Source organism: Lepisosteus oculatus, chromosome 5 (genome assembly GCF_040954835.1).
Source record: "Lepisosteus oculatus isolate fLepOcu1 chromosome 5, fLepOcu1.hap2, whole genome shotgun sequence".
Classification (NCBI taxonomy): Eukaryota; Metazoa; Chordata; class Actinopteri; order Semionotiformes; family Lepisosteidae; genus Lepisosteus; species Lepisosteus oculatus.
In genome coordinates this window covers 41,800,638-41,819,142 of record NC_090700.1, presented here as the reverse complement: position 1 = coordinate 41,819,142, position 18,505 = coordinate 41,800,638, and the positions used below count along the sequence as shown (strand labels likewise).

The window sequence follows — 18,505 nt, the reverse complement described above, 5'->3', positions numbered from 1 at the left end:
ATGTTATTCAAAAGCTGTTAACAAAACTCTTCCAACTTTCCATAAAGATAGGAGTAATACCAACTGAATGGAACATTGTAATGCAGCACCCACACATACAGTAAATAGATTTACAAAATGTAACAAATAATTACAGAACTGCACTTCTATGACATTAAAAGGTTAAAATGATAATCAAAAATAAACTAAAATTCTCTGTATGGTAATATGATTTTAGAGTGATTCCTCAAACCTGTTTCTGGAAGAACATGGTTTCAGTTGGATTCCAACTGATGTCCTTCAGTGCTTAAACTTTTTTTTTCTTTGTTCAGTTCCGAGTGTCAAATATACTCTAATTCAAGGGTGTTGTTTCCAACTTCAGCACACAGAACGTTACACAGCACTTCTCAACTTGCTCTCTGTTATTTCTGATTAAACAGCTCTTACTAGTTGATCAATGTGTAATGAGAAACTAACAGTAGGTGGGAATGACACTGCAATCAGACACTCCCACAGTGACAGTGAGGTCCAGATGGTTACATTTCGTGGACTATTACTGAATGAGTGCAGTCCTGAAATTCAGACGTTGGTACAGCATTGATAACAATGACCATTCTTATTTGACCTTTTAAAAGCTGAAAACAAATTCACAAATATGTTCCACAAAGAAAACAGAAATCAATGAGCCTTTGATTAATAACTCATCAAAAACCAAAAGATACTGTGTTCCTCCAGGACAAGGGTTAGGAACCACTGCTCTTGGGAAATACAAATGAAAAAGGCAATTCTTGCTTGTGCCAGTAAGCTTTTCAAAAGACATAATTTTCATCTTCTAGGCAATGTAGAAAAGTTATGCAGTAGGAAACTGAGACCCCAGGTAGTATAATCTTTACAAATTGGTCACCTTGAAAAGAACTTCTGAAATCCATCCAAAGAAGAGTAAATAGCTATATTACCGGACTGCAGTGACAGGCTAAAAACCAGAATTGTTTCAATATTTAACAAGAGAAGACGATAATGGTGCCTGATTCATGCATTCGCAATCCTGAAAGAAACTATTCCTATGGATTATTATGAATTTTGGTATGAACACAGAAACACAAACCAGTTGACACAAATGGGGAAATGCATTTAAAAACTGTTACAGGAGGCTCTGTTTTACAGAAAGCATGCCTTTAAGGATTTGAAATATTTTCCTTGAATCGGGCCCTCCTGAAGTCTTCTCTGTTGAAGAGTTCTTTAGCCCATAAATGTATAGCATTCCTTTTTGGCCAGAATGTGTGCTGATCGCTATTCTAGATCATTGGTCTAAATGAAGAAAAAATAAATCTTATATATAGATTCCTAAAGTGTCACAGTCACCTTGTCATGCTATCTTTTCAGAAACAAGACATTAAATCAAATATTTCTTGTATTCACTGTCTGGTGCATGAAAGGTAAGATGAGAAATTGTAAATTTTAAGTCTTAGGTTGGAAATAGAAGAAAGCTGAGGCATCAATGTCGTGAGAAAAAAATTTCAACAAATGCCTTCCATGTTTCAAAAAGACCCTTAACAGTTTGATCTGCACCTCACAGACGGAGATTATGTTCATTCATACTGTATATGTGTGGTAATGTCTGCAAGAAACATTACCCCACACACATTAGTTTCACAGTCTATTTTTGGCCAGTGGCCTGACATTCTGAGTTGTCAACGTACAGGTGCTTACTAGAAGACAAAGGCAGTGAACAGGATGCAACACCTGGAAGTGGCTGGCTCAATCCATACAGGTCGAGCAGGACTAGGATGGGGACAGCCTCTTTGTCTATGGTCCAAATCCAACAAGAAGGCATGTAAAGAGATGGTGGTCATGGAGTTGACAAGATGGAAGAGGAGAGATGTGTCACGGCTTTCTGTCAGGGTGATCTACAACCCTCCTACAAACCTCCACAGGTGGTATGGGATGGAGGAGGCTATAGTGGAGGAGAAGCGATACGACTGGAGGCCAAAAACCCCTAATTAGAGAGAGGCCAGCTGAAAGGGATGGCATGGAGACGTCCCTGTCATAGCCCCGTCACTAGGAGATGTACCAGGGTAAGGGGAGAAACATCTTGATGAATGGAGGTCCCCATCTCCACCATCTCACCATCTCATCAAAAAGGGCTGAGAAAAGCTAACAACTAACTTTGATTTCTTAGCAACTACCGTTTTGTCCAAAATGGTTGACTTTACACTTCAATGTGAAAAATGTTATCAGTGCTACGGATTGTGAGCTTTCCTATGAAAAACAATAGACTAGCCCTACTTATAATAATGCAATAAATAAACCAAGTGATTTTTTTCACACCAAAGAGCTTTCATTGGGTAGCATGTTATAGAGAGTCACAGAAGAGTCAAGCACAGTTTTAATAATTTGTATCATTTTTTAACGTAGTTTCTTTGTGGCTTATTATACTTTCATTGCATGTGCAATCACGTGTCCATAACGGTAATGGTGCCATACTGTAGGTAACTGACCTTTGGACTAGAGTATCCTGCTTGGGTGGGAGAGAGAAGATCAGGTTAAAGAAACAATCCCTTTTTGGTTATTCGGCTACTTGAACCACTGACCTCAGCAGGAAGCTAAGGGGTTTGACTGCAGAGGGGAAATGTAACACTAAGTAATCTAAGGTGGTTGATAGCATCGGACAAGTTCTCACCAACAGTTACATCATAAGATTAGGGGATGCTCTGGGAAAGGGTAGCAACTTGAGTTACAGTCTTGCCAGTGATGCTTAAGGACGGGACCATAGAAACAAAACCACAGGCCACAAAAATGCCACAGTCTTGGTATCAGAGGGCAGCAAATCCATGTTCTAGCAGTGCTGAAATCAGCATTGGCAGCAACTTTATTACACAAACTGTATTACAACAATATTGGGTGAAAATTCCATGTTAGAGGAGAATTAGATGCACCTTTATCAACAATATTTGCATTTAATAACTACCCATTATGCAACATAAAGTGCCTTCATATAGCAGCACAGCCTGTATAGTCAAAAAAATAACCCTCTAAACCTTTAAATAATTTTTAAATAAGTTTTAAATATCAAAGCAACTGGGTGACTGTGTCCTCACAGCTCTTGCACTCTAGGTTTAATAACAGCTGGGGTTGCCCCTGTGTGGGGCTGGACATTCTCCCCATGGAACTGTGGGGTTTTGCTGGGTGGTTGGGTGTCCTACCAAAGTTGTAAACATACTGTATAGGATAACAGTCATCTTTATTTTGTTTCTTAATGTGTGTGCCCTGCAATGGACTGGGTTCCCAGCAAGTACCTAAAATTCACCACATTTTATGGTAATGTAAAAAATAGCATAAACATGCTTTTGAGTTTGGCTTTTTGGTCTGTTAGCATTACCTGCATGTGCTTTGTATAAACTCTTGCTGGAGAGCTCGTGTTTTTTGCATTTTCTTTTGAAATTCTCTGTAATGCAAACTTCCTGCCGTTAACAGATGCCTTGACACACGAACCCCACATCTACAAGATCGATGAGGATTTACCTTGGAAGGAATAAGCACTCAAATAGCCACACCTTGCATTGTTTTCATGACCCCAGGAAAGATTTGAATGTCTACCTTAGCAGCCTAAATGTATAATCTGAGGAGGAAACACCACACAAAGAAAGACATGTTCAAATGTATTAGCATTTAGAAAATGGAAACGCTTACTGCAGTTAAACAAGTTCCAACATTTTTTAATTCCCTCTATTTCGGAAGAAATTCACAACCTAAAGCCAATTTCATCATAACACCTGTCTAAAACTGAAGGACTCATTCCTTAGAAGTGTGCACTAATTGTTGAGAACAATGTGCTTCATTGTTTCCAGGGGTATGATTCTTTTTTGGTTTGGAATGTTATCCTAAAAAAACCAAAAGTTTAATAAACTGCATAAGTACAAACATCAGCAAAATAAAGAGTTATTTTAGTATTATAACAGTAAAGGACAAAACAAAGTGTTTTAAGGATGATAATAAGTTAAAAATAATAAAACGGTAATTTCTTTTGTTATCCTTTTCCATGAGACACACGAGAACTGAGACTTTGATATCTTATGGTACCACGGACGTATTTTTATCATTTAATGGTTGTTGATTTTTTCAGCACAGCACTCGCATACAGGGGTATGAGGGTAACTCTAATAACAAACAGGTCTACAGGTTATTTATTATTTATTTATTTTTATTTATTTTGTTGTCTTTTGTTTTATAACTATTCTGATGTCTGTTTTTGCTTGTCTTGGGATGGACTGCTGTAACACATCAATTTCCCTACGGGATTAATAAAGTATTATCTAACATAGTTAGTTTATTACTTCACAACATTAACAGTTAACACTTTTTACGTAATATAAAGCTTCTTCCATTGCAAGGAATGTGCAAGTCTTTACATACCTGTGCATAGGTATACATCATTAATAAAAATAATAGTCAAATACAGTCATATCAGTCTCAGCAGATACTGTATATGTCTTTTCTTAAAAAGAGTTTACAGTATGTGAATTGCTTGCCACAGTACTAGTATTTAAAACCTCTGTTCTCATTTGCTTAACGTTATACTGTACTGGTTGCAATAAATCCACCAACTCTTTACCTCCATCAATTGTTCTGCTGTTTTTTTTTTTCTGCAATATGATACAATTTCATACATCCAGATTTTGCAGCTGTACAAAGAGCACTTCAGCTGGCTGGGATGTAAATGGTGAACTCTATGAAGTATTCAGGACATGGAGTTTAATGAATATAAAGTCTGTTCCAGTCAGTATCCTGATTCTCTAGGGATGCAGTGGTTGAGGGGGAAAAGTAAAATGGTCTCCACTTATTGAAGCTTTTTAGCAGTCACTAGGGAAGAGGAATCTGGCAGGCCCCACCTCAATCTCAAGCAGACATGAGTGCAGAGGAAAGAATTTCCAAATCTGGCACCTAATATTGCCATTCCTGCTCGAAGCCACCAGGTGATAGAAAACAGTGAATAGTTATAACACCTGTAACTATTTTATTGTCCAAACCAAAGCTTTTACACCAATACAGCTGGAGCAAGAATACAACAGAAGTAAAGTGATAGTCATATAGATATTTCTCAAGTCACTAATTTCATAAAACATTATTCAGAGATAGGAGCTTACAGAATGCATTTATTTAAAGATTATCAAATATTTTAGTGGTATGCAGTAAACATTTGCTATAAAAGTGCACTATCACAAAGCATAAAAAAGAAGTGGAGGTTTTAGTATGGAGAGACAGTAGTAGCTGTAACATCAGTACATCAGATGAAATTATATCTACTTTTCTGACTAATGACTAATTCTGTCACTCTGGATGAAATGCTTATAATATTAAAACCCAAGCCAAAGCTTCTCATCTCAGGACCATGTACATGATATAATAAACTGATTACTATTAAAGGCAATAATTGAGAACATGAAAAAGGTTGCAAACAAGAGGACGCCATTAGACACAATAGTTTTGGAGCTGAAAAAATCTCAAATCTGTCCAGCATTTCTTAAAAGAAGGCAGATTTTGGGCCAATCTGGCTGGGAATCCTTTTCCAAATACCTACAAGTCTATGAGCAAAGAAGCATTTCCCATACTCCATTTGAAATTAATTATCTTTTAAATGTTTAAATGCTTGGACCAAATCTCCACTCAATCTCCTTTGTTCTAGACTGAAAAGCTTGAGCTCCCTTAAAGTATCTGTATGTAACTGTCCCTTAAACCCAGGAATTGAACTTGTTGCCTTTTCTTAACTCTTTCGAAAGATACAATAACCTCTTTGTAGAATGCGGACCAAAAGTGAACACAATATACTTAGTGAGGTGTTACTGGTACATTGTAAAGCTTAAGCATATTGCCCCTGGATGTGAATGCTACATTTTGTGCTGTATACAGTACTCAACACCCTGTTTTCTTTTATATTCCCTCGCTGTATTATTTGGGGACATTGAATATTCTACATAAATTCCCAGGTCTCTTTTATTTGTAGCTTCCTGCAGCACAGTATTGTTCATGCAATATGTATGGTGTATATACTACCAATTTGGATCATTTTGTTCTTATCAAGATGAAATATCATTCATCATGGGTCTCCCCACTCCATGATTTCTCATGTCAAAGTCAAAGTTTCTTTGAAAATCCCTTGATGTTGTTTCTGTGTATGCTACCCTGGAAATCTAACTAGTAGGTGCTTCTTTTATAACATATGGCATGTTATTGATATCTTCAATTGTAAAACCTTAAATGAAAAAAATTAGTTGTCCTGGGTTAAGGAAAGACAAAGTACAATATTGAATGGTACTAGTAGGAAGCAAGTGCAAGTGTTACAGGTACTGAAAGCACTTAGGATTTACAAATCTTCAGGAACTGAAAAGGATGACAAGCACTAACAATAGAATTATAGACCAACAAACTTTATTTCTATTAAATGCAAGGTTATGGAAATTAAAATTAGAACTAAACCACAGGATAATTTGTACGGCAATGGAAAGCTTGGAGATGATAAATTTGATTAAGAAAAGTCAGGCTTTGCTTAACTAACAAGTTAGAGTTCTTTATACAAGCAATACCAGTAATAAATACAGACAGCACATATGGTTCTAAATATCTAAATATTCTTCAAAACGTAGCTCATAAAAAATTAAGTCTTTAACTTGTGGAGAATTAGCATTCAATGTAACCCATGTTACAAAATCGTAATTATTTTTTATAATACCCACCTTTTGGAATTGCCTATTATGTGTTTTCACATCTTGCCTCATGGCTACAGTACAAACCCCAGAACACACAAGACAGAATGAGGAAATATAAGCAGACTCTTCTGACCCACCCACCTCCCAGCCACTGATCAAAGGTGACAGCCCCATGATCCAGTCAGAAGCAGTGCTGATTGGAGGAGAGGTGTGTTCATCATTGGCAGCAACCCAAATCTATAGGCATCTGAGATGCTACAAGTATTGCTGTGTTGCCAAGAGAGTCCTGGTCAACTAATTTCATTCTACCCTCAGCAACACTCAGCTAACTGTGTACCAACTCTTGCTGAAAACAGGTCATAGTCAACTAGTAGTCAACATAACACAGCTTAAAGCAGTGAGTCCTGGACCATAGAACTCACTCACACAGGACCTGCACTCAGGTGAATGCCTTTACCAGCTAAGGCACTCCACAGGCCCCTGTTATTTTAGGATATAAATATCTTTATATTACCATGTTCACTATGTACCTTGTCAGTTTCAAAAGTTTCCCAAAGTTGGGCCTAGTCAGTACTGGGATGATAGATCTCTGAATAAAACCAAGTAGCCATTGATGAACCAGTAGGTGGCACTATTCCATCTGGACCAAAATTTCCAAATCAATGCCCCAGTGATTAGGGACACTAAGCGTAGAAGTTTTATCATTTGAATTAAATAATAAAGATCCCCTGACACCTGGGTGTAGGGGTGCACATACAGTGTAGGGGGTTAAGTTGCACTTACACAATTTGGCCTAAAAGGTCTCCCTTAATTCAACTGGTGAAACAGTTTCTCACTTCCCTACCTGATCTGCTGTGCAGTAACACATCTGGCTTATAGTTGCCATGCATCAGTTGGGTGAGTGCTGCACATACTGTAAGTAGTGGATGAAGTGGATTTCAAAAAGCTATACAAATGCAAATACTTATTAAATCACTACAGTATATGTTGTATACCTAGTTTTAAAGTAACTTTTATTATAGTGAGAAATGTGGAAACAGTAAAATGTACTTAGGCGGTTTTGAAATTATATAATACATGAGTAAAAACTCATTTAGAATATCGCATACTCTTGAGGTCACCATGTTACCAAAAAGTTCTGGAAGCAATTACATTGTTCTTCTTTTAATAAAAATACTGAGTGTCTGCAGTTTTGAACAAAAAATATTACGAGGGGACCTCATTCAAACATTCCATATTCTTAAAGACACTTACAAAGTCAACCCAATGGACTTCTTCAGATCAAATAGTTCTACATGGACCAGAGTGCACATATAGAAAGTATGAGGAAGTACATCTAACATTGAGATTAGGAGTCACTTGTGGTGGTCAAAGTCAGAAACAAGCTACCCAGCCATGTTATCAGATTGATACCCAGGCTATTTTCAAAGTTGCTAGATGGAACTCTTGGATCAATTATCTAAGAAACTAAAAAAGCTACAATTAGTGGATGAAAAAATATAAACACTAGGGTAAATGAGTGACACGTAGTATATTGAAAGCAAAGTGCTTCTACTGAGACATTGATCATCTATTAAAATTAAGGAAAAACTTATCAGCTTGCTCAGGGTCAGCTATTAAAATGCTGGACAGGCCTAGCTACCTACTAGGAGACTAGGTGACTTTGAAAAGGAGTGGTTGTGGGAATGTGATGACAGGTGGTTCTGTAACCAAGACTGATCAACTTGCCGATGTTTCATAAACAACAGTGTCTAAGATGATGTCAGCATTGCTATTGATATCTTTCCCTCAGAGATCAAAGGGCAACAGTATGAAGAAGCACATATTCCAAACTTGTAATATCTATACATTAAATCAAATTGGAAGGCAATTACAGGGAAGCAACTGCCTACAAAATTCAACCTGGGGCATGATCACAAAATTTAATCAAAAATATTCCCCCAAAAACTCCACATAGTGGATACCACAGTCGGGTTGCAGTGGATAAATCTCTCATCTCACAGGCCAATGTATGTTTATAAGCTTAATGGCTTTAAAAATCATAGGCAATGATCTCTGGGACAGAGGAACAATGTGATATAGTCAGATGAATCATCCTTCATGGTCCAAATGGACTTCTCTCATTTTTTAACCTTTATGATGTTCTTAACGGTACTGCATAATCTTCGTCAGCCAAAGTTGCAGCATCCTGCATGGAGGGGAATCTACTAGGATGACAATGTCCCCATCCACAGAACAAGTGTGGTCTCCTAGTGGTTTGATGAGCCTGACACTGAGGTTGTCCATGTCATGGCCTTCTCAGTCACCAGATCATAACCCAATCAAGCATTTGTGGGATGTACTGGATCAACACCTGAGACAGCATTTTCCACCTCCATCAAGAGGGCATGAGTTCACTTATGAACTCCTTGTGGAAAAACAGTGCTACATCCCTCCTAGAGAATTCGAATTGCTGGTAGACTTTATGCCATGGTGCGTACTGGCTGTACTGGTTGCACATGGTGACCCAACACCATATTAAATAACCTTTCAATGATGTTTCCATTTTTTGTCCACTACCTATAGATGGTCAGTATTGCCTTTGTCTAGTTTGTAACATTTCTTATGTTCTAGAATCTTTGTACACTAATGGCACAGTACATAAAACACACAGTAACACAATTATACAGAACATAGTCTTCATAATTACTTTGAAAGTAACCTTTTTAAATGTCCATGGTCTCCAGCTGGATATTATATTTGTTATCCTATTCATCATGAAATGCTAAATCAAAAGACAAAGATACTGACTCTTGAATATGATGAACCGAGGCACTCTCACAAAACTATTTGCAAAAGGCTTTCAGATGCAATGATCAGCAATCAAATTCGTAGCAAAACTACAAATCCCACTGTACAACAGTGTTCCAAAGATTTTTCCTTTTCCAAAGTTTTCTAAAATAAGCAGGGCTGAAGGCTTTGGCTCTATCTCAAAAGATGAGAGGCCTATTCTCATAATATGAATTTCATGGTTCAAAAATCTGGAAACTTGGCAAAAGATGCCACAGGGCTTCAAATATGCAAAACATTATAATGTAAGACAGAAGGGGATAGACACATTTTCATCTGATACCATTCATAGCAGAGGATTAGCAGGTTCAGACAAGAGCTCAATCACTGCAATGCACATAAAAAGTAAGAAACAGCTGTGCTTTCTCACAACACCTTTTCAGTAAATACAGTTGAAACATCAAAGCATTACCAATACTTATAAATGTTGCTATGAGATGGAGATGATTTATTACTTTTGGTTCTCCACAATTGTTAAAACATTACACTGGGACATGATAAGTGGAAACAGTAGCAAAGATTAGCAAAGGAAAATTCAATAAACTTCTAAAGAAGAGTAACACAAATTGAAATTCATATCTACTGTATGTTTTCAAATTAAATTATTAACTTTCCCAAATAACTATCTGAATAGACCAGTTATCATGCAATACTCAGTTATTGTCATTGAAAGACTGAAATACCCAGTAAATTAATTTCTAGCAAATGAAAGTTTTGGGTTTTGACAGAGCAAAAAAGCAATCACAATTGCCAGAGGATGTCATAGTTGAAAACAATACATTATCACTATACAATATCCTCCTAGGTTTATGTGTGGAGAAATGAAGGTGTAACTAGTATTTCTCCTCATCATAATGGCACAAGTTTCAGATACAAAATCATCTACCAACAGTGCTGACTAAATAATCTGGCTGCTATAGATAATTACTCCTCCCACTATTATTTTATTAGCTATTATTTTAACTGCATTTTTAAGTGCATTTTGTTTTTCAAATGTAACCGCTTTTTTATTCTGTCCACTCAGTTTGGATTCACAAATTGTCAGCTCTGCTAACTACTGTACTTAAATCACTATACAGAGGACATTCAAGCAGTCCTTCAATCCTCCAATATGATCACCTGTCAGCTTCACTGACTGGAAAAGTGGAGCATCTTTCACTGACAAAAAAAAGTATGCAGGGGCACAGCAGGTGTTGCATAATGAGCTATGGAGAACCTGACCATCTCAAATCTACCCAAACCCACCAGTGTTCTCGAGCTCTGCACCATCACTTGGGAATCCCCATCACAATTAACAATTAAGTAATGACGCAGCTTGGACTTGATGTAGCTATGGAACCTAATCAATGATCAATGCTCTCAGAAAGCACATTTACCTGTTAAGCATGTTTTATTTGATAGTAAATAAAATAAATTAGTATCTGTTAAAAAACAGTTTGAACACTGTTCATCCTTACCTGGAATAGTTGTGCAGTATTCAGGGTGTGTTTTAGAGCTCCAGGAGCTTGAACGTAAAGATCGTTTTTGTCTAATTACATTGTGCTCCATGCCAATGAAAGAGTTTTGGGTGCCATTCACTGGTTCAATAAGCATCCTCTCCTCTCCAATTTGGATAAGACCAGTCTATAAGCAAAAAGACAATAAATAAAATCAGGATTATGAGAAATGATATCAGAAACAATAAATAAGTACATACAGTAAACCACCCAATAAAGTAAATACATTCTTACACCTCCTTAGTTTTAAATTTAGACAGGTAGGCTATAGTTTGTCACTCAATGTATCATTTCAAAACACACACAAAGAACATAGTGTGAGTATGAACAGAAATTCCAGTAAATATAATTATACTTGAAAACAATTTCCTGCATGTTTTAAAATAAATCTGTTCTAACAGATCAGTTTAAAATGTAAATAAGGCCAGAACTGGACTCATTTTTCCTGCTCTGCATGTGTTCTTACACAGCACAATTCAATGCATCAGCTGAAAGTGTATATGCTATTCCAGAACAATTCAATCACAAATAGACTCAAAACATCTGAATGAAAACTGACAAAAAACAACAAATATTCATGTGAAATTAAAAAATAAAGTACAGATCTCCTGCATAGATGTTGCAGGTCTGTTGTAAGAAAATACACTACGTCTTACAGCAGGTGCAAAATCTTCAATGTAATTCACTTATTTGTATAATAAAATTGTTTAATATCCATATATGATCATTAGGAGCCTAAAAGTCTTGATTCTAACTATAATAAGAGTGACTGGATTAAAAGATGTCTCCGACACCCTCAGGTTCGACATACAATTTATAAGTATGGGCAGGTTATGATAACTCATACCTAATTATATAAGAATGTTCTTGTCCAGTAGTCTTCAACTGAGAGGTCTTTTGAAAAGAAATGTATTTACTTGTTTTGAGGCTAGAACATGTAACAAATATAATTGACTATAGGGATTAATTAATGTGATCTAAGAGTTTCTTTATATAGCTCTTCTTCCAAGAACTGTAAAACACACAAAGCCAAAAAAACATTTCCATTCCCGTAAATCATACTGAATAATTGCCATAATATAGAAATGTGTTTTTTCCTTATAAGATATGCAAGTACACCCATTTCTTTGAAAAAGTATAGCCACATCATGCTGATGAGCCTTAATAAGACCAAAGTAACTTTCTGTGGCAGTATTAATGTAAAGCAGAATCAGAAGTTTCTTAATAGATGGTTCTTCTTCCTAGCAATGTGAAACAGCCAAGGCTAGTTAAAATTAGTATTTCCATAATTAATATAACTGTCTAATATCACTGCAAGGAATCACAGTGGTTGGTACACTAATTAGGAATCTGCTTGTCAAATGTCATATAAACACAAGGCAAAGAATAATGCCACCATTGAACTGTAACAGACCAGGAGTTTTCCCTACCACACACACAGTGCTGTCAACTTCAAGGCACTTACCAAATGCAGTAAAAATAAAAAAAGATAAAAGCATTCACAAAACAGATGTATACAGGAGATTTGAACCCTCTATTTAAGTTCCACTGAGATGCCTCAGGCTTCAGGTGGGAAGAACACTTCAGTGTACAAAGTGAGAACACCCTGGTGTGTTCTGCTAAAAAAAAAGCTTCTCTCTCAACAGATGAAAACATTCAGTCCATACCATACGCCTTTTTGATAATAAAAATATTTACACATAGGAACATATGGCATGCAGTATTAATGACAGTTTTAATTCATTTGCATTCTGTATAACTGGGATTTAAAAATTAATGTGCTAATAAAAAGTGTAAAATTTCACCTGGATGGCCATGTGATGTTTTCTTCTCTCTGTACAAAGCATGCCAAGCTCAGTGATAGCAGTGCCACTTGCACTATACTATCACTGTCTCAAACTACTTCTGTAACTGTAGCTATCACTCTGGATATACAAAGATAAGTGACCCCTCTAATTACAGTTCATATTAACATAATTTATAGGCATCTCAAAAACCAGCTGCACATAACTGCATCAGAAGAAATACATAAAAACAATGCCTCTTCCTATATGTGTATAGTTGTTTTTAATTATTCCATTACCTTTTTCCAGTGAAATAATGATAACAGGGAACATTTGATCACACTGACTCAAATGCCGAACTGAAAACACCCACTGAGCAGCACTAGAGAGATGACTCACTATGTTGCTTCTGAAAGAAGCTTAAATAAAAGAAATAAAGAACAAGTAGGAAGGTATGGGAAGATAACATACAGTATTTTCAAATAAGTCTATTACTACTTAGTTAAGGGCATCTCCTGGCAAGTGTAGCTAGGAGAAAAGGTTGTCAATGCAAACATGTTTGATCTATTTATTATGCTTGACAGACATTACTTTGTTATCACAACATATTAATTGTTCAGTCAAGCACAGAGTTATGCTTTGTTTTGGATATTATTTAAAAGCTCCAGTAAGGAATCTTATGTATATTTTTTCTATTTCAGATGCTACAATTTCAGGGTTTGAAAGAATGTGTCACCAGTTTTTACAATCAGTTATATGATATAGGTGGAAAGGTATAGCTGGAAAAAAAGTTTTTTTCCATCTACATCTTGGTATTTAAAAATAAAAAGGAATGGATGAACAAAGTGATTCCATATAAAGTTATGAGATATTATCAGGCGAATGTGGGTTATTGATTGAGATCCTTATGATCAGAAGCATCTCAAATAAAGAAGAAAACATAAGGCAGAAAACACACACTGAGTACACATTAAACAAAAATGCTAAAACCTGAAGTGTTATGACATCTCATCTTTCCACTTTTATTATTCAATTACTCAATTATTTGCATTTCACATAAGATTTTAAGTGGAAAATTAAATTATATAGTTATATAAACTTTAAGTAGTTATATAAATAATCCCTATTTCCTTGCTGGAACAGTAGAAAACAAAAAGGTAGAATAAGTGTCAGGACAGAATTCTACAGATTGCAGAATGAATAAGAAAGTACAGAAGGTACTTGTTAAGGAGTTCCTTTATCCAAATGCTTTTAAGCAGCAGCTGGGTTATGTTATGTAGTCAGTGCATTGCTTCTCAAATGCCATCTGCAAACAAGCAAAGTCCCACCCCACTGAAGAGACATCTGCTGGTCTTCCAGGCCCCAGTGATACAGAAGGAATGACTTTTAAAATGAAATTCTAGCCTATGTAAGGATTTCTTTCTAAAGCTCAAATGAATGGAATATATGCAGCACAAAGTACAATTTTGACCAATACTTCACTCTTCAGTGAAAACCATAATCTAAAACTGTTACAATAAATCCAATTGCCTCCACTAGGTGGAGATTAGAAGATTCTGTTTACATTGAACGTCTTCCAAGAGCAGAAGAGATTTTACAGTACAAATACAACTGTCTTAAAGTGCCACTGTATGACCTACTGTACATATTACTTCGTAGGCTTGTTTTACTGTTGCTTCAAAAACTTTTGATTTGGCAAAGAATAATGGAATAATGGAACACAAGAGACCATCACAACTCTGTCCACTGAAAAGTCTGCATTTTCACTCATTGTAAGGATATGTAGTCAAATTAGATTGTACTTCATCGGGCATCTATTATAACTCAATATGTGTACTTAATAGATTAATTTTATTTTGTGATTTTAATCATTATATACCGGTTTTTCATTTTATGTCTGTAAAAATAAACCTTCTTTGGACTACTCTCTATGAACTATAGGGCCAAAAAAAAAAGTACCTGTTTTACCAGGTTTTTATTACTATTTACTACTGACAGTATTTAACAAAATGAAATGGAAAACATTTTTGATCATGCAAGTCAAATGGCTTATGTGTATATAATGACATATACAGTATGACAATGCACGTAATTACAAGAGCAACATAACCACATTTTGTACTCACTTCCAGCAAATGTTAAACAAAAAGCTCTAAATTAAAAAAGAACTGACAGCTACAGTATGACAACACGGACTGATGATAAACAGCTCAGAACTGCAGAGATTCTTGGCCACTCTAGAAGTCTACCAATCACAGGCAACAAGAAGGACTGTCCAACTGTAAAATTTGGATCATTCTCAACTAGCCGCTGGGTCAGACAGGAGGTAGCACTGCCCTCACAACGCCTAGGGCCTCAGCAACCCAGTCCAGCCTCTTCAATAAGCTGGTTCACTGCTTATCATAATAGCGTTACTCAACCCTTTCACAGAGTTCATTCACTGACTGCTTGATTCTGCCTCTGTGTAAACTCTATCAGCTTGCGCTGTCTATTCAATTCAAAATACACAACTGCTTCCAAATAGAAAAAAATAACTTACTTATCTATGCCAAAACTGTTAAATCCTTACAAACAACAAACTGTTAGCTCCAACTAATGAAAAAGCAAAGACAAAGAAAACGTCTGTTTATTCTTTTGAAAGTCATTACCCTTGCTAAAAGTTTGCCTTTCAGTGCTTTTTTGTTAACAATACCCACTTCTGCATTTTAAATCTGCCATTACCAAAGAACATCACAATTGGTACAAATAGGAGGTGGCTGTTTGGTGCATCTAACCTGACAATAGACAGGAAGACATGCTGAGCTGTCAGGAAGTGTAGCACAAGACTTGAAATCACACCTGTTGAAATGCCTAAGACCCAGACGCAGTGCCTTAGACCACTTGAACAAAAACAACATCCTCAAAACTCAGATTAAGAATGAGTTTAAGCAGCAAACAGTCTGTGTGTGGCCCTAATGCACCCTTCTGCTGATACACTAGGCAAGGGTGTGGCAGTTCTCAGCTGTCTGGTATTGTATAATGTTGGGCTCAGCTGTGAATAGATGCCATTTGTGCATGGCTATCAGCTGGGAAAACTTGAGTATCAAGTTAGCTGCTCCTAAAATAAATGCACAACTTGTCTATAACCATCATAATTGTATCAGTATGTCAATTACCCTCCCACAGACTTAGATGAAAGTACAAATGTGATTAAAAACTTTTACCAGGCCGCTGCAAGTGCTGAGTGATGCAAAAGAGTTGCTATAATTCAGGACTCGTCCGGTGTAGAAACACAGCTGATTTTGAGGGATATGCGCCAGCCTCGTATTTTTTTTATCTTCGTTATCCTCGATCTTAAAGCCCTCTGAGAGGAATCCTGCATCTCTTTTAAGATACAGATACAGCTCTCTCCCAAACGCCGGCAATCGGAGAAACAAGTTTTCCTCATGTTCCCCGAATTTCGAGTCTTGGCTGTCGGCGTCTGGCAGAGAGCGGTGTCCCCGGTATCTGTGCCGCCTGCTCCGTCCGGCTCCTTCCCGCAGCAGGTGGATCTCGTCTGGGCTCAACGCAAAAGGGACAACCAAGTCCGTCTCGTCTCCGGAATCCGCTGCTGAAATAAAATAACTTTTATTAGTGTGCATAAATTCTAACTCAAACCGAATTACGTACTGAAGATTTCAACAGAGCTTATTGTCAGAGGTTCTAACAAAAGACACGTGCGGTACAGTCGTCGTACTATAGTCGAATAGTTAGTCAGGGGAACTCTTTCTGAAATGTGTACAGGATTAATCACACAGTTATTGTGTTATGTTGGCTTCTTTTCAACATGAAAACAAATGCAATAAAACAAAAGCTTGAGACTAACACGAACAGAATGGAATGTGTAATTCAGGTAGACCCTCTCATTCAGTCCTCAAGTTTTAGAGTCGGTCGCCAAGTTATAATGAATGGAAAGTATGATCCATCAACTTTAACAATTTCCAGATAACTTTGAAAAACGTTGCCCTTTCATCTTCATTTAGATTACTAAGCATAAACGAAAAAAAACGCACTCGTCTCCAAAAAATATTAAAATTATCGAGCCATGCATAGCAACTAAAGTTCATTTTATACCTCGTTAACCAAACGATGACAATTTCGGTTTCGTGATTTAATGTAATGTTTCATAACTCGCAAATGAATGCAACAACAAATTATCCAAACAGACGACCCTGGCAGAAACCACCGTCTGAACACGAAATACAGTATTTATGCAAAGATGATATTTCAAGAATAATGCATATTTTACGATATATAAATAGTGTAGTCTGATTAAATGAAACTGAAATAATTGTGGAAATAAAATACGTTACTATTTTGATACAGTAACTTACCTGAAATGATACTGAATCCGATGCTCACCAGAAGAGAAGAGAGTAAAAGCTGGAGTGCATGGTTGTCACGCATGGTACACAATAACTCAGTTCTTCAGCTTTTTTGCAGCGGACAGGACGAGCTCGCCTGCAGAGGAAGCTATGGCTGGGGTGAAGTTCTTCAAACTTTGCAAAATTAATCACCACTGCAGGCACACTGAACTTGAAACAACAGACCTGCCTGTTCTGATGTCCATAAACGTCTCCCGTCGGGATTGGGCTAGAAATGTTTTCAAAACAGACCCTCAAATTTGGATTCGCTATTTCTACTGTCAATCACAGTAGTGGGAGGCAACCGTACACGTGGTTTCGGTGGAGCTACAGAAACTGACACTGGTTATTGTGGTTATTTAGGGTTTACTCAGCCTTGCCTAAATATTGCAACCTGTGGTTTTAATTGTGAATCTGCGGCTAGTATGATTTATTCCTCTAATAGTTAAGGGAGGTTTTGGCTCTATATTTCTAAAATTATAAACAGCGCATTTATAATCCATTCATCAATCCATTTTCTAACCACTTCAAACCAATCCAGGGCTGTGGAGCAGCCTATACTGGTAACCAACAAGCACAAAGCAGAATACTCCCTGGACCAGACGCCAGTCTATCATAGGGCAGTTGCAGACATACCCACACTTACAAAAGGGCCAGTTTTCCCAGAAGCCAATTATCTGACCAGTATGTTTTTGGACTATGGGGGGAAACTGAAGGATCCAAAATCACGTGAACACAGGGAGAGCATACAAACTCCACACAGACAGTGCCCCAGGTCCAGAATTAAACCCAAGGCCCCAGTACAGCAAGGTACCATCAAGGCGAACCACCACACCATAATGCAGACCTTGCTTTTTCATGAAGACAAATGAAAATGCAACATTAAAGTAATCAGCAATCGTTTAAGGTATTTTTACCATCAAATGAAGGATTAACTGTGGATAAGAAATAATTTAGCTCATTGTAGCCATAAGAAACTATTCGTTATGTAGTACCTATGACTTGAAATACCCTAAGGCACATAATAATCTTAAATCATTATATGGAGGTAAATATCTCTGAAATGCCTATATTAATATTGTTAATAACCACATTAATTGTAATATAATGCAGCCAACCCAACTAATAATGCAGAGGAAAGTATTTTGTGAATAGCATACTTTATATTACATAAGTCAAGGTATTGACAATGTTTTCTTGTGTCGCTGGTTTAGTTCTCATTTCCTTGGAAATTGGCATATAAAATATACCTATTAAACGGATGCAACAAAACTATATTTCAAAATACACATGTATAAATGTTTAAGATTCTGATCACAGAATGGTGAAGA

The 18,505-nt window shown here is 36.7% G+C and overlaps 1 protein-coding gene across 2 annotated transcripts in view; it reads right to left on the bottom strand.

The window, feature by feature from the left end:
* The window catches only part of adamts17 (ADAM metallopeptidase with thrombospondin type 1 motif, 17), a 130,381-nt gene extending 113,004 nt beyond the window's left edge, over positions 1-17,377 (bottom strand). Inside the window, exons 1-3 of one of the 2 annotated variants that reach the window (XM_015342986.2) lie at positions 17,145-17,377; positions 15,996-16,378; positions 10,970-11,135 (exon numbers count right to left, since the gene is read on the bottom strand). In XM_015342986.2, coding sequence (XP_015198472.1) covers positions 10,970-11,135; positions 15,996-16,378; positions 17,145-17,217 — 622 coding nt within the window. In that variant the 5' untranslated portion in view covers positions 17,218-17,377. Of the gene's footprint in view, positions 1-10,969; positions 11,136-15,995; positions 16,382-17,144 lie in introns of both variants that reach the window. The other variant, XM_006628663.3, reaches the window with a different exon arrangement.
* Positions 17,378-18,505: the final 1,128 nt, after the last annotated feature.